Consider the following 21758-nt stretch of genomic DNA (forward strand, 5'->3'; position numbering starts at 1 on the left):
TGGACACATACCTCTGGCTGAATGAAATGTCCTTGCATTGATTATCTCTTTGTCTTTGGGAGCTGGATGGATATGGTGATGTGCTGTAAAATGTCACTAGTATGGATGAGTTGATGCTGGACAAGGATCTTGGCTTTCTTAGCCTTCATGCATTCATCCTACTGCAGTTGGTGGTGTTTTCTTCAAGTGGTTAATCAGGTTGGTTGTGTTACTTTGTGGCGCAGACATGAGTCTCATGCATTCCTTGCCTATGATTTGTTCTTGCTGAACATCGTTCACCCTAAAATGTACTTCCAAACAACTGATGATGATCGGTTTCATTGGATTAGCTCTTTGCCTTCTGCTCCAGGCTCCATTAGATTTTCGTTTTGCCCATTTGCAGGGTGCATGCATAGTGGCGTTGGCTGCACTTGATATGATAAGCAGCTGTTTTCTATGAGTCAAGCATGCTAATATTGCAGATGATCATTTTGGAAGCCAGTATCAGGATCTTGATTAATACTTGTTGTGAGAGGATTATTATTATTATTTTTTTCTTGACTTGTGAAGAAAAGCATTGTCTAAGAAACTCACTAGATACCTGTGCTAACTGTTTTGAGAATACACTTATAATGGACTATTTGAATATCCTGTTGTAGTCTCCAGATTTTATGTATAATTGTCTAAATGAACATTATGTTTCACTGAGCCAGACTTCAGCAGCTTAACACTGTATTTCGCCTCCCAAAGACTAGTGGCAATCTTTGGCCAAAACCGTCTGTTTCTGAGACAGAAACTTAATACTTTCTGACAGGGTATGTGATTTCCTCAAAGCCATTTAGATATGGCCTGGGTCTCCTAAGAGCTAAAGACAGGATTCAATAAGTAATGCCTCAGCAGGCCCCAGCACCTGGCGATCCCCGTCACCCTCTGTCTGACTGTAATCATTTGTGATAGCCCCCGTACGCTCACTGGCCTCCCAACAGCACATGTTTCACTCAGGCTTTTAGACGGACATCAAAATGCATTACCTCCAAAGCAGTAGATGGGGGCCTGGATGCGTGAAGCCACGGTGGAAATAAAGACATTAACTCTGTCTGCAGACCATAGTTGCTGAACTGTGCTGAGTGATAGCAGAGCCTGTTACACATATACATCAAGGATCATTAATGCACTAAAGTTCAGGTTATGTCAGTCACTGTCTCATTAGTTTTCAGTCTACTGATCTGAAATATATAACTGAAATGTATTGGCAACACATAATACATAGAGCTCATATTGGGATTAATGCTCAAGGACTACAGCCTGACAGGAGTTAAATACATTTTCTTTCTCCTTTACTGTCTGCATCCTCAAACTACTTCTCTTTCTCCTTCAAATTAAGTGGAAAAAGCATAATAGATCTTCTCAGGTTTTCTGCATATAGTGCTATTGCATGGTAAATATGGCCTTAATGACTCAGCAGCGGGGGGCTTGGCTGCTTAATGAGCAGGCTCTCCTGCTCCACCACGATCAAATGAGAACCTAATATGATTTTCCCGCTTGACCTCCATTCCTCTCAGGAAACAACAAAGCACAGGGGATTTTTCAAAGGCTTGTGCAGGAGTTGAGAAATTCAGAGATGTGTGGAGAAAGAGGGGATAATTATTAGATTTTGCTCATGTGGATATACAGTACCTTATACTCTTGCTAACACACAACTAGCACAGTGTTGCATGAACTTGCATGTGAACAGACAGATGCTAAATTAATATTTAACAGCATGCTTAATGGAATAGATTTGATATTTTTGGAAATAGTATTTGCCAAAGTGAATAGGCATCCTTGGAAGAAAAGACAGATATTACCTTGACATTTTCCATTAAATATGGAGCTACTATTGGCAACTTCTTAGCTTATCTTAGCACAAAGTATGGAAACAGTTTGAACAATAAAATGTTTTTTTCAGTGGAGGGGGACGGGTTATGTGCAGGACTATTTCTTGGCTAGGCACAGTACTAGAGAAGGCTGGTGACTACTCAGAGCCAAGAAATAGTCCTGCACATAATCCCTATACAATGGCATAATGTCAACTCTTCACTTAGGTTTTTGTATGGATTAAAGAAACAAGATCCGATGTGCTGGTAGGTGGATTTTGCTCCCTTTGGACAGAGCCAGTCAGCTATTTCCCCTGTTTTCAGTCTTTGTGCTAAGCTAAGCTAGCCTGCTGGCTGTAGCCTTATATTTAATAGAGACATCAGAGTCATATGAATCATTTCACCTAACTCTTAGCAAGAAAGCAAATAAGCATATTTCATAAAGTGTGGTGGAACTCTTGCCTGAAGTATAACATGTGTTTTATATTGTGATCAGTAAGAAAAAGCAAATTGGACAAATCAAAACTCTTTACGTGAAAGAAAGCTAAGGGTTTTTAAGGAGGTCATGTGTAAGGATTAAAATCAGTATTGTTTTGCAGAGCTCCTGTTGGAAACCCATTCAATGATTTGATCCCTTAGATGTGGCAGTAGAAGAGACCACTTCAGAAGAAACTTGCAGACCATGGCGTCACTACAGAGGAAAACACACAGTGGGTGTCTAGACCAACAGTAACAACCTCATGTGCTGACACCACCACATTCACAGACCACATGTGTAGTTACTTTTGTTTCATCCAATGGAATAGAAATCAGTTTTAATATAATGACATTTAAATAACTTCTCTTGGTCTAAAAAGGTCAGCTAAAAGTGAATCCTATTTTAAGCACTGCTGTCTTTCACATCCCTGGTTGCACACACACATACCTGGTAGTGACACAGTGCATTCACAGTCTCCTACTGTTGCCTCTGAGTAGCTCCCCTGGAGCTAGTGGGGGCCAAGTGCCCCGCTCAAGGGCAACTCAAGAATAGTTGTTTAGGGAATGACGGCTCATAACTCATTCAACTTCACCACTCAAATTGTATTGGCTGGTTTGGGAATTCGAAGCAGAAAGATCCAATGGTCACATGCTGCTTTAGAGCATTTCAGTTTTGGATTTTTAATACATTCACAAGAATTTCTAATTTCTGTCTTCACTTTGTTATTATGGCTTACTGGGTGTAGATTAATGAGCAAAAATGGGAATTTTATTCATTTTAGATTAAATCTACAACACAATAATGTGTCTCTCTGAAGCCACTGAAACATGTTTTTTTTCTCTTTGAGAACATAGTTTCACAAGTCTACATTTTCCCTCAGCTTTGTATTTCCATTGCAACAAGGGAATGTAGGGATCTTGCAGATATTTTTATGTATAGTATATCTTGTAAAAGGCAGAAAGTAACCTGAGGACTGAAGGTGGTGAGGATACTCAACTCAGCAGGGCTGTGAGACAAAATGCTTTCATGACACCTGCTGGTGCAGTGCTCTGCTATCCAGACTCTGTTCTTTCCCTCCCGCATTGTCCATCCATCAACCCAGCGGTAGGCGCACAGAGCATAGCCACTCTCCATTTGTCAGTGCCCATCAGAAGTGGTTACATTCTCATTACATGCCTGCTGACCCTTTTGAAGACTGAAATAAACTCTGGGGGTGTTGCAAGAAAATGTCACAAAGGATAAAATGCTGCCTACCACCTGAGCAAGATTAAGAGGCCATGAAACAAGAGGGATTACATCAACATGTTACAGTTTATCACATCACACCCAGTGTTGTGTTGTTGCTGCATAACATGTCATGTTTTTATGCCACTGACTGGAGAGCTCATGTTAAACAGGCAACCTTCAAATCTGATACGCTTTAGAAGAACAAAGGAAATGAGAAGGAGAAGGCAGAAAAGAAGTTTACGATGCAACAAGAAAGGTTTTTTATTTTATATTTTATTTTTAGCCATTAATGAGAAATAAGTGAACCACAGGACAAATTAAAAAGTGATTACTCTCCTGTAAGGTAGTTTTTTTCTGCCATGGTTTGGTCCAAACACCCCTATGTTTTCAGAATAATATATAATAGAAAAGCACAGCCAAATGTGCACCATTGTCTTGATTAAATGTTACTTGAAAAAACTTGTATTCTTCATCACTTATAAATAAATTAAATAAATTACATCATACCTGGACCACAGGACCACACTTTCCCTGGTGGAGAGCACTTTGCGGTAATCATGAGCAGTAGTTGAACTCTATTGACATTCTGATTACTGACTACTGATTCTGATTACAAAAGTCTAACGGTGAGTGGACAAGCATGTGTGCTAAGAAAGAGTCTGAACAGGGTAGAAGAAATAGAAAAGCAGAGAGCAGACAAATGAGCATGCTAGAGCTGATATTTTATTCAAGAATCACAGAAAACCAACTCAAGTTCAAATTCACCTTAAAAATGTTTGAACACTGAGTTTTTTTTTATTGGCTTGACAAAGAGTGAGTGCTCTCAAAACCCTAGCTCTCTCACTCAGAACCTCAAGCTTGATATAGATAGACATTCAGAAAAAGGCCATCAACACAACTGGGTAAAGGATCATTAAAGAATATGAGTTTCAGCTAAGCTAATATAATTCTCATGCAGATTTGGATGCCAAATATGAAAATAATCACACAAGTCACACAAGTGCCAAAATGGCACGATAATGCATCCAAGCTCCGTGGAACTCTCAGACTATACAATTCAAATTGTACGCTTTTTGTTTTTACTTGCAGGGCTTCAATAATAAAACAAGTAAAAATACAACCTGATTATTTCATGTTAATACTCAGCATCAAGTATTATTAGTGTCTGCTCCCTTGTAGACTTACCCCATAAGTAATTTTGTTAGTGCTCTTTGGACAAATTTGTCTGCCAGATGTATGGATTAAAATGTATACAGTGTAATCTATATGTATGTGGTACTGCCTATTAGAAACAAAAAAATAAATGTTATACTGGTGCTGTTCTCCAATTCCAGCATAACTTTTAAATTTTGCACTTATTTGGTAACAAACCAAGTATGTGGCTCTGGATAAATTGTAAATTTCAACCATATGGTGGCTATAGATAAGAAGTCAGAAGATCACCAAAGTCACTGCAATTTAACCTGAGGGGAGACATGAATATGTGCACCAGATTTCATGAAAATCCATCCAATAGTTGACACATTCCACTAAATCCACAAATGTGAACCTCATGGTGGATCTAGAGGAGAAGTCAGGGGATCACCAAAGTCAGGGGACTTCATCCTCTGGGCAGCATGAATGTCTGTATAACATGTCAAGGGAATCCAGTGAGTAGTGGATAAGATATTTTACTCTAGACCAAAGTGCTGTCATAACAACTTTATTAGGTGCTGCATGTGTGGCTAATAGGTTCAGCACAGCATGGGAGAGACATTTAGACCAACATGTCTTCAGGTTAGTATATGTTTTTCAAATGTTATTTAGAAGGATTAATAGGTCCGTAGAGTAATGAAAAAAGAAAATCTCATTCCTAGTTTTGATGACAATCTAGGCTTTCCCTTCAGTCCCAAACATTTTAAACCCCACTTAACTGGGATGTGACCTCAGTACATATTTACCTTTTTATACTGACAGCCCTTACTGATGCGTTAAATCAGAAATCAGAAGCTCACGCACTGGTACCACCTCTGTGCATGTGTTGAAATATCGTCAGTTAACGTTTGTGCACCAGGAAAACAGAACAAAGGAGTCATCGACCAGCTAATGAATTCAGCTTTCACATGTGACTAAAGCTTGTTTAATTTGTCACCTAGACAACCGTTTAGCAAGCGTTATTAATTTCTTTGTGTGTCTCTCTGTGTGTTCCTGTCTTTCTTAAGGCACTTGAGTGAGGACACGCACGCACACGCACACACACACACACAGTGCGCTGAGTTCAGTCCAAGTATGTCAAACACGTTGCCTTTCTCTCTGCACTCACTGGTCGGAATGTTTGTCTGTGTTCTCAGTCTGTTGGTTTTTCTTCACCTCGTCGGTTTGTAAATAGCTACGGCCGTGGAGACAGCCACACACTGCTCTTTCCTCGCTTGGTCATTTTTCCCCGGACCTCCTGCTATCCTGTGTTCAGTCTAACCAGCGGCGCGCAGTGTGTGCAGCTCTCGCAGAGCGACTGCACAGCACATCCCAGCCAGTTCTCTCCCTCTCTCTCTCTTTCATTCACACCGGGATGGATCTACCCTCCTAGTGGAGCAAAAGTCTACTTCAGCAGCTGGCAAGTTGGGTTCACATTTAGGAGTGAGGCAGGAAGCTGAAACAAAGGTTTCTCCTTCTCCCCCCCCCCTCCTCCACACACACCTGACAAAATTTCTTTCATCTCCGCGCATCAACTTGGCTGACGGAAAGCCAGACACGATGACACCAACCGGGCTGCATTCACGCGTTATGCTCCTGCTCTGCTTCGTCTCCACCGCGGCGTGCAATGCGTTTGCGTTCACCGAGGAGCCCTCGGAGAGAGTCGGGAAGACGGACGGGTATTGTAGTCGGATATTACAGGCTCAGAGCAATCGCAAAGAGGGGAACCACGAATTTCGCCTCCGCGTCGAGGGAGACCCGGAGAACTATCAGCCAGGAAGCACATACAGAGGTTGGTGTTCGTCTGCGAGATTTGCGCGCAGTGCTTTGGTTTGGCACTATCTGCGCATTGTCAGATAAACGCCAGTCTGTAGGCAGTAGGCTATGCAAACATAAAAATAGTTGCTATATAGTTTACTTTTGGCTTATCTCTAGAGTTTCTGCCCCCAAAATATCCTGCATCCAAATAAGGAAATGCATTTTAACTATCAAAAGCCAAATGTGATATAACTTTACTCTCAACCTAATGGTACAGATTCAATAGGGTATGTTAGAGCTGTATCTTTCTTACTTTGTGGTTTTCTCTTTCATAATCATACCAGTTTCCTAAAAAGCCAACAGCCTCTGATTTATGATTTCATTGTGTTTGTCAGAAATGAAAGTTTTTGGGTGCAGTTAATGAACATGTACCATCTGCTCTGCCAATCTCAAAGGCTCACGCCATTCTGTTTCATTCTTTTCTGCTTTAATCAGCAGTAGTTTTATATCATTCAGATAGTGTAAGAGAATTAACTTGGAAGTGTTGATCAGGAAATCACTTTTTTTTCCAATTAAAATCCATCACCTGTACTGGAAATTAGTCATTTTGAAGTCTCAGTCTTATCTCAAGATGCTGATAAAGTTGTGAAGTAAATTTTCCTCAAAGTGAATGAAGATTCTTTCATGTTCTTTTGAACTGCAAAGTGAACAGAAACACTGTCTTTAACGTCTAGGCTGAGAACGAACCATTTTAATTACTGTTATCTGAACTACATCCTTAGAACAAGTGAAGCATTTAGTTGTGGAAAAAATACAGTTGTATCAAAATGTTTTACCCTTTATCCACCAGAGCTCAACACTGAAGAGCATCACTTCCAGTCAGCTTGTTAGTGAGGCCCACTTTAGTCTCCTGTTTGGAGAACAGGATTATTGTTCAGCTTTCTCTTTTCTCAGTGGATTGATGCCTGCTGTCTCTCTTGTTTGCTTCCATCTAGTGACTCTGATTGCATCCAGCCCCTCCTACTTTAGAGGGTTCACTCTTATTGCCCTGAAGGAGGGCACAGATGGAGGCAAGGACGAGGACTACACTGGAAATTTTCAGGTGAGGTAGTGCTAAAAATACAACTGTTGGTACTGTTTTCCTTCTTTTTTTCTCAGTTATCACAGTGCTGTTAAATGGTAAATAATTAGACAGCACTCACCCTTGTCTCACATACCTGTAGATAAACCCTGGTGTTATTTATTTATTTTTTTAATTTAATTTAAAACTCATCATCCATAAAAGATGGCAAACCAGCAGGTAACTACACCTGGCTTTACCGTAATATCAATACCATCCTTCCTCTGGTTTGCAGCACAAGCACAGTGTGAGACCTGTGTGAAAAGAGAGGAAAAAATAGACTAATCTTACAGAGTTGGGAGGGGAGGTCTTGACATTTTTTTCCTTTGCACAGTCTTCCTGTCTTCACCTGTCAAAGCGTGATTATTCTCACCTCACCTCCTCTAATAGGCTTGATACAGCATATATGAAAAGAGCATACTCGCAGCTCGGCTCCATGTAGCTGTGCCTCGCCAGGCTGAGAAAGTACTTGTGTGGAATTTGAGGAGTTGTGCCCTCACATGCAGGCGGACAGTTCACGTATGTAGGAAGTGTGCAGTTGGTGTAGTTAATAGGCTAATTAGCATTTTATACAGGCAGGTCCAGCTGGAGTACTGCAGGAAGGAGGGGAGAGAACGGAGCGGGGCAGAGAGTGCGAAAGGAAGAGCGATGGCAAGGAAACTGGTGCTGTTACGCACGTGATAGTGGCCAAATATGTGAGGCCTTTTGTAATTATAATGCAGTGTGAGAAGTCGACTTGAAGGGAGAAGGTTCTGTTACAACACACTGACAGTGAAGAACTATATTGTGAGGTGAAAAAACTGTGAAACCTAAGCGTAATATTACATTCATAACCTTTAAATTCATTCCTCTTCACTGGTTCTCGTTCTGCTCTTATGCCTTTTAGCCCACTATGTCCTGCCAATGTTTATTTCATCCAAGTCAAGGCTGCAATTTGAAGAAATTCATAGAGCTTACAGTGAAGAAAGATGACATCCTGTTTTTTTTAAAGGATTTGAAAACAACTAAGGAAGTGGTTCTAGCTTTATCAAATGCCCAAGTATTAGAGAAATACTGGAATATAGTTAACAACAGTAAAGCTGGTATACCACGATACAGTGTCCTACTAAGAAAATGAAAGGCACACATATAGGCACCTAGTTTAAACCTAAGCCAAACTGGCATTCCTGCCCAGAACTAGAAATCCTATGTTTTCTTAGAGCAGACCATGTAAAGGAGCAGTTGTTAAATGGGTTTAACAGCATGTGTGGAGCTTTCTTTTTCAGCCTCTTGTGAACCTGTCAGCTTCAGTTGCTTCCTACATAAAACCCTATTATTTTATTGAACCTGTAGTACAGTACACAGGGAGGTTTGCGCAGCAGCCCTCAGGCTGCTCTGATCATAGTTATTGCCACGCTGTGCCACTCTCTGTGAACCTGAGCCTTGAATACGAGAGGACATAAAAACAGGAATGTTTTATTTTTTGTCCTGTGTGCACCTCACTTCTCATTACCCAATGTTATCATCAGCAGGGTTTTTTTTTGTTTTATTTGTCCTTGCAATTGATTTCATGCTGCTATTATTTAGTGCCAGTTTTGAGTGTGCTCCACAGCCATATGGCAGAGCGTGGTATGGTGTGACAGGGCGCTAAACATCAAGAGCAAAGAGGGGGAAACACTACATCAGCAAGTCACTTTGCTCCACACATGGATGAGACTGAGCATGGAGTGCACAGAGGAAGATGTGTTAGATAGATAGATAGATAGATAGATGTGTGACCTTAGCCTTTAGATGTTGTCATCAAAAGTAAAAACAATGGATATGCCATTTCTGGAACCTGCCTTTGATTGGACCCCTGCTAGGTTTTAAGAAGCTGAAGGTCTCTTTCACAGCTGCAGATGGCCTCCTGTCTAGTCACAAGCAGCATGTGACAGCGCAGTAAAAATAAACGGCTGTCTAAAGAGATATCCCCCTATCATCACCTGCTCAGTTAGTCTTTCATGTTCTTTTATGTCAAAAAAAACACGCACACACACAGACACACACGCACCATTCCTCCATTCTGAAAGAGCTCTGGGTGGGCCGGCCTCCAGGCATTGAGAGAATAGAAAGAGAAAAGAAGCGGCAAACAGAAGACGTCAGGCTTTATTTAACATACAGCTCATTTGAAATCTGCTGGTGTGCTACATCTCAGCCGTCTCAGGACAGCTCCCGACTTGATGAAAAGCACTTTTATTGAGCTCTCTGGGGAGGTCAGCTGCCTCTGTGTGTGTATGTGTATGTGTGAGTGTTTTGTTGGCAAGAGTGTAAACCCACAGTGCTGGCCGTGTCTGATGAGACATTACTTCTCAGCAGGGTGAGACGATAGAACAAGAAAAGGCAAATTGTTACGCAGCTACGTGAGGGGTGAAATCCACTTTGAGTGCAACGTATGGCATACTCATAGACACAGACATAACATAGACACCGTGGGTGAATCATCTCCATATTATAATTCTGCAAGCATGATCTGATATAAGAACAACAAAGATGTCTGACACTTAACCTCTATGCAAGACATGGTATTGTTTGGTTCTGACCAGCAGCTCCTGGCGTAGACCCAGAAACACAACACAACTTTTCCAGTTAAGTGTCACATTTTTTTTCTCTTTTCCAAACACTCAGCTTCTGTTTGTTGGTAGAAAACTTGGAACTTGGTTTGAAAACTTGGAATAATACACGTAGGAGAAGAAACGGGTCATAGGTCACTTTGCAGCAAATTGGTTGCTTCTTTTTGCAGATGGTGTTAAATGCGTTCCCATGAGACTTCACTGGTTTTAACATGTGTAGCAGTTCAGCCAGGCCAACCCAGGATGCCTGTTAGAAACCATGGGAACATGGAGGGAGGGGGGGTGTATAATCCGTCAAACAGAGATAGGCTACATATACACAAATCACACACACACACAGCTCCCAGGCTCCCCTTCTTACTCTCTCTGTCTCTCTCTCTGACACTCACACACACACACACACACACAGAGGCATGCACATCCACACACAATCCACTTTCAGAGGGAACTCATTCATAACATGGCATGACAAAGGAAATTCTCTGCTGACAGCTTTATGGAGTGAGAAAGTTCCCCGTCTTTACTGCCCTGATGTCACTTCCTATCAAACAGATCCTTGGTCTCTGGGCAGTGAATATTAGCTCACTGGCTGCAACCCACTTTGCTAATTTTCCGTCCAGTTAAAATCAATGAGGTGCGTAGTATCTCAGGTGTGCACCTGAGTGGAGAGGGCAGCATGCATTTGGACCCTTCAATTTGAACCAAAGAATCTGGGGACTTTATTTTATGTTGCCTACAGCAATAGCGGGATTATTAGGCATCTAGGCTGATTGATCCAGTTACTGATGAATTCAATTTAATTGGCTTTATGACAGTTTCATGTAGATGCCAACTCAATGCTCAAGAGGCTGACAATAAGGAAAGTGGCAAAAGAGTGCAACATGACACCCATTTACTACACTGGATTAATCACCTTCCTGTTTGGTGTTTAATGTCTGAACAAGTTGTGTTATACTGTGCTGCACGGTCTGAAGAAGATTGTGTCCATGTCTCCAATACACTGACAGTTTCATAAGGACTGAAATGAGGAAAATCTCGCTTGGCTTGCAGCCACAACCATCTGACAGTTGACTTTTCTATTTCCCTCACTCTGGTTCCCAACCATTTTGGCTCGTGACCTCATAAAAAGGAGAAGCTTCTACTTGTGACCCCTTGTCAAATATTACATTTTTCTGAGTGATGAGCAGCGATTTTCCCTCTAAGCTTCTAAAAGATTGTTTCATTTGAATCAGACCAGATTAGAAGGCTCCTAAACCCAAGAATGAGAACCACTTCTTTAATTCCCACAATCCTACACTCACTGTTGTTTGAACCATTGCATGTGAGACACCTGTGGTCAGTTCAATGCAGTTGCTGCTTAGTTTGATGTGTTTGTTGCACCAATGTTAAATAAGCTTTAAACAGCAGACTACCACAAATGGTTAAACCATTCACATGATTTATTTCTACCTTAACTCTAATTAATAATAATAATAGCCCAACTTTCAGGTTTTCTATTTTTTTTTTATTTGTGTTAAATCCTTTGATGTGTCCTGAAAATGTGTAATTATTGTCAGTTTCAGTTGCTAATTATGTTTATAGGCACTTGAGCTGACAGTGATCGCCTAATGAGTAAAATCACATGCAGATGTTTCAAGTGCTTTTGAGTCTTTTCTGTATTCATCATTAATCTCCTTGTGTGTGTGTTTACAGATAATTGATGAGGAGGAAACACAGTTTATGACCAACTGCCCCCCTGCAGTGACAGAGAGCACTCCTCGCAGACGCACCAGCATCCAGGTGTTTTGGACTGCGCCCCCGAGTGGCTCTGGTTGTGTCGTCCTCAAGTATGTACTACGCACTGTTACTGATGCTGAGCCCGCCCAGTAGAGGCGAGTCCTCAGCTCAAATGCTCAGAGACACACTATACCCTAGAGATGGAGGAATAATTCATAAATTATATATTTTTATTTCAGATTAACGGGTACTTGTACTAGGTGAACTGTAATTCATTATTTTTATGAGAGGTCTGGTAATGTGTAGAGTGGGGACTGCCCCCTTCCTATCAAATTCTTAATATGGGATTTTTTCACCCTGCATCACTGCCTTCAGATGAATGGATGATATGAGATACAAGCTTGGTCTACAAGTCTGGTCTTGTATGTAAAGTGGAGTAGATTTGATTTGTGATTGACTCCTGCTGATTAATATATGTGTTTTTTTCTACCCTCTAAAGAGCCAACCGCATGTCTTGTGAATTTTTGTTCGCATTGTAATACATTTAATAGCAGACACTGTTTTAAGTTAATATTTGTTACAGCTTTTGTTGCTTTGTGAGAAGGTAAAAAACATTTCATTGTTTTTTTGTTTTTTTTTTAAAGTATGATCTGGATAACATCCATGGCGGTTTGGCAGTCTCCTGCCCTGACTTTGGTGAACTTTTGACAGTGAAGTTGATTTGACTTTGCTAACTCATGGAGGGCTGATTATACTTTAATCAAAATAGATACAGTAGTCAAAAATAGAGGACGCTTGTTCAGTTTAATGCAGTTCTTCTCTGGCAGAACAAAAAAATCCATTTAAAGGATGGCATAGCATGCACTCAATTTTAACATAAGACTGAGCGATATGTGTACTTACTGTGCTTTGCAGTGCAGCTATACTGATGTGACAGGCTTAATAACTATGTTTTGCTGCTCTGCAATTTTCTGTTGCGACTAGGCTCCGAATTTCAGGTCCACTCCTTTTGAATCCCCACATAATTCCATTAATTAGCAAGGAAATTTAGCCACAAGTTAGTACAGGGGACACTAAAAACATAGATTGTATATAGTAATTATATATTCTTTTTAAATTCTTGCAGATATTTTAGAACTTAAATTGATAGTGCTAACAGTTAGTTTCGAAACGAGGGAGAGGTTGACATAGTTGAATGTTTTTAAGCATTTGTTTTTTTTAACACAATGTTTTTCATTGTTCTGAACTCATTCAGAGTTTTAATCATTTTATGTATAGTGTTCAGCTTCCACTATGTATCAAGTCCATGTGTACAGTAACCCTGCAAAGTTAAGCTACAATTGACTGACACCAATCAATTCTTCTGGTGCATGTCCTCTGGGCTTGCTTTTATACAGAAGCGTAGTCATGTTCAGCTCAAGAAAGATCATGGAGAAATCTGTTTATTAATCCTTTTCTGTGGGGAAATAATGAGAGTACAGGAGGTGGACAGATACTGGGGGACTGTGACTCACAAGGCCCTCTGATCAATGCATTATTTAACTGTTTATGTATCCAGTCGGTTTCCCTGCTGAATGGTCTGCATCTCCGCTGTTCTTATGCACAAAGAGAAGATTAAAAAGGTTGCATTTTTTAGGAATGCATGTTATTATGTGATTGCTACAGAGAGTGATAAGTTTCCCTTTCCTACATCTCTGTGTTTTATTTCCCTCATCTCTATCTTTCTGGAATGTCTTCATGACCTGCCCCTTCAATAACCTCTGAGCTTTCCTTTACTCTGTCTGTCATTCTTTCTTACTGCTCCTCGCTCCCTCTCTCCCCTCCCCTCTTTTGTCATCCCTCGCCGCTTTGTTTTCATCTTCACTGTGGTGTTGTCATACTATTCTCACAGCAGGTTATGTTTTACCTCATATCTGCTCTCCTCGTAGAGACCAATGGGACGATGGCAGGATTGTTTTCAGTTAAGCACACGGATAGAGGAGAAAGTTGAAAGTGTGACAGAGTGCACAACCTAGAAAGAGATACTTGAAAGTGCGGAGATGTGGCTGTAATACTAGCGCACAGTCGGTGGGGGAGGGTGAGAATGAGAGAGCTTGCTGTTCAAAAGAGATGCCTCTGAAAATCATGATTACAGGCTTGCAGTGGATATTTGCCATTGTTCTTCCCTGTACTTGTACCTGACAGTCATAAAGATGACAAGGTTTTTGTTTGCCCCTGAGCTACAACACAACTAAAGTTTTAATAAAGTCTTATTGATTGAAGATGTGCAACTCCTGTAACTACCTGACAAGTGCAGAGCTTTTTAGATGAAAACTGTTCAGAGGGGGACACACTCGTGTACATCATAACTGTGTTATTGTATAGCCCATACCAGCAGAGAAACATAGGTACATACTATACAGTCAACAAATATGCATAGAAAGAAACAACATACACATATGAAATGATAGCTAATTCTATCCTATTATACATTGGCTTAGAGAGGACAGTTTCATTACCACCAGGGGCAGGGTAAATGTTTGTTTTTAATTTCATTTCATATCCCAAAAGAGCTATGCCTGTGCCCATCAGTCTGCCTCCCTGTAAAATATCACGGTTATTTAAAAAAAAACAACATCTGGCCATGAAATTAAAAGTGTGTGTGTGTGTGTGAGAGAGAGAGACGTGTGTGTGTGTCGGTTAAAAAGCTCCCGTGACTCACATGTTATCCCAGGAATCTTGCTCCTCCCGAGTGGTTAGCTGCAGTATAATTGATGGGCAGTTGCTGTCTTTTAGATGGAAAGACTGAGCTCGGTGGTTTGGTTTCATCTAAGGTTGGTCTGTGATGATAGGGTCAGGCAAGGATGCTCATTCAAACTCCTCAACTCGGAGCACTGAGTTTCAAAGTCCCACCATCGAATCCAGTTATTTTCAGCTTTCTTACGTGGTAGAATCAAATCATGCCAAGGTTTCCTTCAATCTGTCTCTCTTGCTCGTACCCCACACTTGTTTTGTGAAAATATATTCTGTACATTGATGTCTTGGTGGGTGTTGTGGAACTTAACTCAGCACTGTTTTCCTGCAGTGATGTAGATGTTTATTCAGGGTGTGTTCAGTACACTTTGACATCTCTGTTGGGTGTTGATAGAGATGCAACAGAGTGTACTCCAGACAAGACCATGGTGATGTTAGGTGTGGTCAAATCCACTATCAAATCTGCTTTTGGAAACCAGTTCCTTTCAGATTCCTGATCAGATCTAATTAGGCTCAGCTTCCTTTTAAAATCAGTAGAAATCCATCTAAAACACCACAGTTTTTAGGGGCAGCTTAATTAATGTATGAGCATTTTTAAAACTCTCTTTTTGAGCTAATCATGTGTGACGGCTGTAATTCTTGGCTGACAGATTTTCTCCCTGGTTCATTTCTGTACTAAAAACGCTATGAACTTGTTTTCACTCGTCATGGGTTTATTTCCTCTGTGGCAGCAAAACACATTACACCAGTCTTCAGAAAATCCTGCAAGTTAAACTGAGAAAATGAAAGACACTGTAAATGGACTAAAAAACACTTACTAGCCTAGCAACATTAAGGCTACAAACAACCTATAATGGAACGTAAAAACCACTTTTTGAAAAACCATAGTTACAATGGTATTCTCTCCACATACACACAAAAAAATATCTAATGTAATGAAAATGTAATTATCTTGCCCTGAAATATGAGACGGCCCCCACTTCTTCTAACCTAATTTCTAGAAAAAATGCTTATTTATTTGGGCCAATACATTATCCTTCCTCTCCAAAGCTGTAAAGAACCCTCAGTATAGTTTGTTCCATCTGCAATAATGTTTTTCTGCTGTGCCTTAGTTTTATGATGGTGGGAAATCCCTGGCAACAGCTTGCAAGAGCACATTAGCCATGAAAACACAGATTTTTGTCATTACTTAGCTTCTGTTGCTAGTATCTAATGTTGGTCACCTTTGTCATGTTAATCGGTGAAAGTGGCAGTCAGCACTGGCTTTAAATAAGAAGTTGCTACTTGAATATTTCCCTCTTTGCAGATGAAAAAAGCAAGGAGAGATAAACATTTGATAAGGAATCTGCTTAAGGAATCAAGGTATTTTTCCAATCTGGAATCAGATCCAAAATGGAACCATATCTGAGAAGTCAGAAGTGTAACAAACTTGAACATTTTAACCAGAACAAGTCAGTGAAAAGGTTGCTGTTTAGTTTGGTGTTATTTATTGTCTTTTACCTTTTGTATATATATTACATTTTTTTGCACTCCTACCTTTATACGCTGCTTATTTCCCATTTTGTATATATATTTTCATTGTACTTCTGTAGAATGACAATAAAGCTGAATATAGTAAATGATTGACTGTAAAATGTAAAATGCCCCTAACTTTCTATTTTAACCTCTCCATCTCTGCTTCACTAACTTCTGCTGTGATTATTCTCTATGCAATATCAGCTCTAACAGTGAAAGCACAACTTCCCTCACAGCAAGCACCCCTAACAATGATGGATTTTGTCTATATTCTCACCCACCTCTGTTCTAAATTAGAAGTTTAGCTTTTATGTCTGATTGGATTTGAAATAATTGGCTTCCTTTCTGCCCATCAGGGGCCACTTGATGATAAAATCTTGCTTGATCTGCAGTTGTCTGATGACAGAAGCGGAAACTTTAGTCGAGAGTTACTGTCACAGCTGAATCCTTGTGGTTAGCTCCATCCTGGTTGTTCCACAGAGCCAGAGTGAGTCATATCAGAATATAATCCATATATTGCAGTCACCATTGAAGTTGCCTCTATCTTTTATCTTTCCATTTGTAGGTGGGAAGCAATTTATTTGTCATCTCCCTCTGACTTGCGATATGGAGGGTAGTGCTTTGATGGGCTGTCTGAGTGAGACAGTGTATCAGTGATCAGATGAATGTCACAACCTCACACAGCTGTCAGAAGCTGTTTATTTCTGTCAGCACAATGATAGGACAGATCAAGGAGGACTTCAGGACACCACAGTCAGACCCATAGAAATTACATGTAAATACATTTGCTTCTGTGCAGTGGATTTATGTATTATCTCTGAGTTGTTTTTTTGTAAGTTCTGTTAAAGCAGAAGAAACAAAATGAATTAATTTAATCTCTGGTTGTAGCGGGAGCAGATAGAAGGAAATGAAAATTACTTAATCTTTGGCTGTAGCAAGAGCAGAGAGAACAAAATGATAGTTTATTTTCTTCTTTTACACATCTATTGGCTCAGAAAATCTATCTCGCTCTTTTTTTATCTTTCTCACTCTCTTCTCTTTCTCTTTTTGTTAAGCTCTCATACATACAGAAATAAAACACACACACACACACACACACACACACACACACTCAAATCAGTGCACTTTTGGGGTGATTGGGATCGGCGGTGGTGTGGATCCGGCAAAGTGAGATAGAATTTAAATTGGATGTTAAATAAGCATTACTCTACTTGATTGTCTGGCCAGCCCAGGAAAGTGGGCAAGCAGTGAGGCAGAGTGTGCTCCTCTCTCTCAGGGAGATATGTGAAATTGGGATGAGATTGAATTAAAGCGTGAACAATTAGAGATGTGCTGGTGGTGTCGCTTACCTTGAATCATTTCATCCATGTTATTGGAGGCCATTTTGGACATAAATCACACTTGCACACACACGTCAACATAATTTCACAAAGTGAGACACAATAGTGATGTGTATGAGAAAATTAATGATATGTTTGAGTGAGACTGAAAATATAGTGTGTATTAGTGTATGATGGAGCTTTTATCTCAAGATGGTGATTTGAAGTTAGTACTATTTTCATCTTTTTTTTTTTAATTACTGTCTCATCTTCTTGTAAAAGACTCCAAGTCACTATTATCAGTTTTACTTCTGTTTCCTTCAAACATTTCTTAATGCATGCAACTTATCTCTATCACATATACTTTCTTTGTCTCTTGCACATACTGTCAATCTGGTATACTATTATTGTTTCACACACGTTGCTCCTCTCATTCTCTCATACATTCTCATACATTGTGTAAGGGTAGGGGTTTATGTAGAAAAGTTTGGTGGAGAGTATAAGAGACTGTGATCAGGATGCAGTAGTGAGTATGAGACCTTGTCTCTCTAGACTCTTGTATAAGTCCATCTTTTTCCTCCACTCAGTGTGCAGGATATAACCTGTCTTGACCGTCTCTGTTTGAAATGGCAGTTTTGCAATGATTACCTCTTGTTTCCTCTATTTTGTCGAAGGCTGATCTTTTGCTCTCTGAACTTTTGTTATTTTCCTTTCTGTCCATTTCTCTCTCACTCTTCTTACTTTTAAAGGGTAAACGAAGCTTCGAAGTACGAGGAGAATAGACTGTGTGATGTTAGTAGGTGTTTAACTACCATTCACTGGCACCACGGAGACATGGACAAATAACCAAAGCAATTGATCATTATGCACAATGGACCTCATGCAAGAACCACTCATACGAGCACATTAGTTTTTAAGTGCCACGTATGAGTGCTTTAAAAGATATTATGGCAATCAACAAATTTTGTCAGACTTGTGCTATGAATCATGAACAGTTAGCCTGCAGTTTCTTCACAAGGAGGTAAAACACTTGTTAGATTGAGATCAAGAATTAGTTTGATGCCTTTAGATTTGTCCACAGTTATTATCATTGTTGCCAATTTACAGAGAAGTTTTTTTTATATGTGTCTTTTTAGTGGCATATTTTGGCATCTTCTATATTTAAGTAGCTGCTAGGAAATTCCTCCAACTCCAACAGCTGCCTCTGGGTCTTTATGTAGGTCTCTGTCCTGGATAAGCTGTTGCATCACATACTGTTTAGGCTAACATTTTCTCATCTAGTAACCTACCTGCATTACTGGTCTGTCCCCTCAGCCACCTTTGTCCCCTCAGTCACTTTGCTTTATCAAGATGTTCATTAGCATTCAACTTCTTGTCAAACCAACCTCTCCTTATTGCTCTTACAGTGCAACACAGCTCTGATGACATGTCTTTGGCAGCTTGTTGTTCCAGTCCCCCAGTACAAAAGTTACACAGTGTGAAATTCATCTTTTTACTCTTTGGGTACATTTTTGTGAATGACACTTATCCACAAATGGAACAGAGCAGGTGGCATTCATCAGGCTGAAATGAACAATGTCTGACACTTTTGTGTGTGAATCTGACTTGGAACACTTGTATGAGCAAACCTCACAGAGAAAAATACTAAAAGGTTCTTGCATGAGGCCCATTGTTATGTTAAAACAGGTATTTCACTGTCATTCACTGATGCAGTTGAGATGTGGACTTGGCAAAAGCCTTTCCTCAAGCCAATAAGCCATCTCTTATAAAATCTTGGGAGCCTGGGGAGATATATGGGGCCATTTACATAATTGGCCCATATCAGTGTAAAATTTCCCTGCAAAATTGGGAATGAAGTGAGGTGTATAGAAATATTCTTGGTCAATGCACACTTTCTGTTTCCATGTATTTTCTTGCAGTGAGAGACCAGTTCTAGTATCAGCTCAGCTTAGTTTGGTACTCCAGAATAAATGGTATCCAAACAGTCCAGCTGGACAGGGCCCACCTGGATTAAACCTTGCCCCAGCACCTCCATCCAGCACCTCATTGTTGGGTTTTATCACCATGGAAACCTTCCTACAGCCGTAGCTGGTTTATAAGGCGGGTGTTTGTGAGGAAGTTAGGTGCCTGGAGGCTTGTTGTCTGTTGTTGTTTTCTTAAGTCTGCTGGCCTCTGAAAAGGTTTGTTTGTGGCTGATTTACATGCCAAGCCCCCTCTCAGACCTGTGTACCCCACCAGCCAGTGGAACAAGCCCCTTAGACAGCTCAATCTAGAGAAGCTCCCCTCTGCCTCACATTCTGGGGAGGATTTTCTGTTGGATTTCTGTTCTTATCGACTCAGTGCATAGCCTGGTATATAGTGCGTCTGTGCATTTCTGTGCCTTGGGGACTTTCTTCAGTGCAAAAATTACTCTTTTAGTTGCTGTCTTCCTCTCTTTCAGTTTTCCCTCAGCTTTTCAACCTCTCCCTTCTATGTGCGTGTGTATCTTAATACTGATGCATGCCTTTTGTGGTCTTTGTATGAGACACTGAATGCTGTCTGAAAGACAGCCTGATTTAGCAATTTCCCCGTGGGCTCTGATACCTGCTTTTAGGAGTCTTCTGAAAAAACAGGAAGATGATTATGAATAACTCTGCACCTGTTCCATCTGCCACAATAATCTGTTCAGACTCTATCAGACCTTAAAAGCCTAGATTTTCCACATTTGTTGCTCTCTGTTGTCTTCTCTTTCTTTTTAAAACCTAATAGCCTCTCCAAATGCACATTTTCTAGTTTTTTTTCCTGTTGTGACATTCACTCTTACTTTTGCCCCCATGCCTACATTTGAACTTGGTGCTACCCCCAACAATCCTCACTTCTCACTGCACCTATCTCTCTTCTTGTTCCCACTGTATAGGGCAAGCATTGTGCAGAGGAGGACAATCTATTTCCAGGATGAAGGTTCACTCACCAAGCGAATGTGTGAGAAAGGTAGGCTTCTTTTATTGACATGGAATAAATAATTTACCATGAATTTCCTGTTCCTTCAATCTCCCTGCTGGTATTCTATTTCGCTCCCCACTGAGTCTCTTTTTTGTCTGTCTTCTTTTACTCTATTTTCTTTCATTCTTGATTTTGATGCAGGGACATTCCTCTCTGCTGATATGCTCTGGCATGTGAATGATTGTAAATGAGTGTGATCCCCCTGGCTGTGCATGACATTGGATGCCACACTGAGCAACAGATCAAAGGAACCGTGCTGCACATCATCACCCTTTACTCATGCCCTCCCTCCCCTCCTCCCCCCAACTCTCCACTTTCTTAAACCACCCATCTCCTGTATGATGGGCACCACTCTCATCTGCTCCTTATACTAATGAGCAATCTCTCAATGCCTGTCTCACAGTGTTCTCTCTCTTGCTAATTTTCTTTTTCACTCCTGTGCCCTCTCCTCATTTCTGTACAGAATCCCTGTACGGAGATGCTACAGATAAACCTCTGCTCGACTGTTGTGCCTGTGGGACTGCAAAGTACAGAGTTACCTTCTATGGGAACTGGTCGGAGAAGATTCATCCCAAAGACTATCCTCGTAAGCACAAACTCCTCTGATCTTCCTTCATGACACCTCTCACATTTTAAGAATACATCTGGTGATATACCATTTTATTTTTGTTTTACTGTCATAAAACAGCAGTAGTGAATTGGTCTGGCTAAGAGATACTGCCTGTGTGGCCAAAGCCAGTTGTGGTTTATTCCAAAGACTACCATGCCATAGTCCCCCACTGTTTTCCAAATACTATTAAAAACACATAAATGTGCATCACCTTTTCACTGGCTGACATATTCATTATGATGAATATGGGCAGCTCATCCTCTAATCTTGACCATGGTGTTATAGCCCGAAAAACTACAGGATATGTTCCCCACATGTGGGTGGTTCCCTTATGTGGCTTGCAATTGTCAGGTGGGTGGTGAGCTACAATAGTACACTTGGGTGTGATGTGTGTATAACCTTGAGCCACACTATCAGGAAGTGAATGGACTTAAGGATTACACCGGCTCTCTTGTCTAAATCAGGCTCTCGCCGGTCAGATCAATATACTGATTAGAGTGGAGTAAGATAAACCCTGAGATCGAACAGAGCCCTAATTTACTGTCTTATGGAGGGAGTAGTTGGTATGTGACTCACTCACACACACATAAACAAGCACAGACACCTCACAGATAGATCAACTTAAAAGAGGAAAGGGCAAGCTGTGTGCTTTCTGCTTCATCCCGACTCTCCTTGCCCAAAGTCATATCATAGGTAACAAGTTA

General features: G+C 40.6%; 1 protein-coding gene across 1 annotated transcript in view; it reads left to right on the plus strand.

Annotated features, from left to right (window-relative positions):
* Positions 1–5570: 5570 nt before the first annotated feature.
* The window catches only part of spon1a (spondin 1a), a 65330-nt gene continuing 49142 nt past the window's right edge, over positions 5571–21758 (plus strand). The window contains exons 1-5 of the mRNA XM_018668053.2: positions 5571–6505; positions 7467–7573; positions 11872–12005; positions 20359–20432; positions 20908–21030. Of these exons, the coding sequence (XP_018523569.1) occupies positions 6274–6505; positions 7467–7573; positions 11872–12005; positions 20359–20432; positions 20908–21030 (670 nt within the window). The 5' untranslated portion in view covers positions 5571–6273. The remainder of the gene's footprint in view (positions 6506–7466; positions 7574–11871; positions 12006–20358; positions 20433–20907; positions 21031–21758) is intronic.

The sequence above is a fragment of the Lates calcarifer genome, linkage group LG2 (assembly GCF_001640805.2).
Source record: "Lates calcarifer isolate ASB-BC8 linkage group LG2, TLL_Latcal_v3, whole genome shotgun sequence".
NCBI classification, from domain to species: Eukaryota; Metazoa; Chordata; class Actinopteri; family Centropomidae; genus Lates; species Lates calcarifer.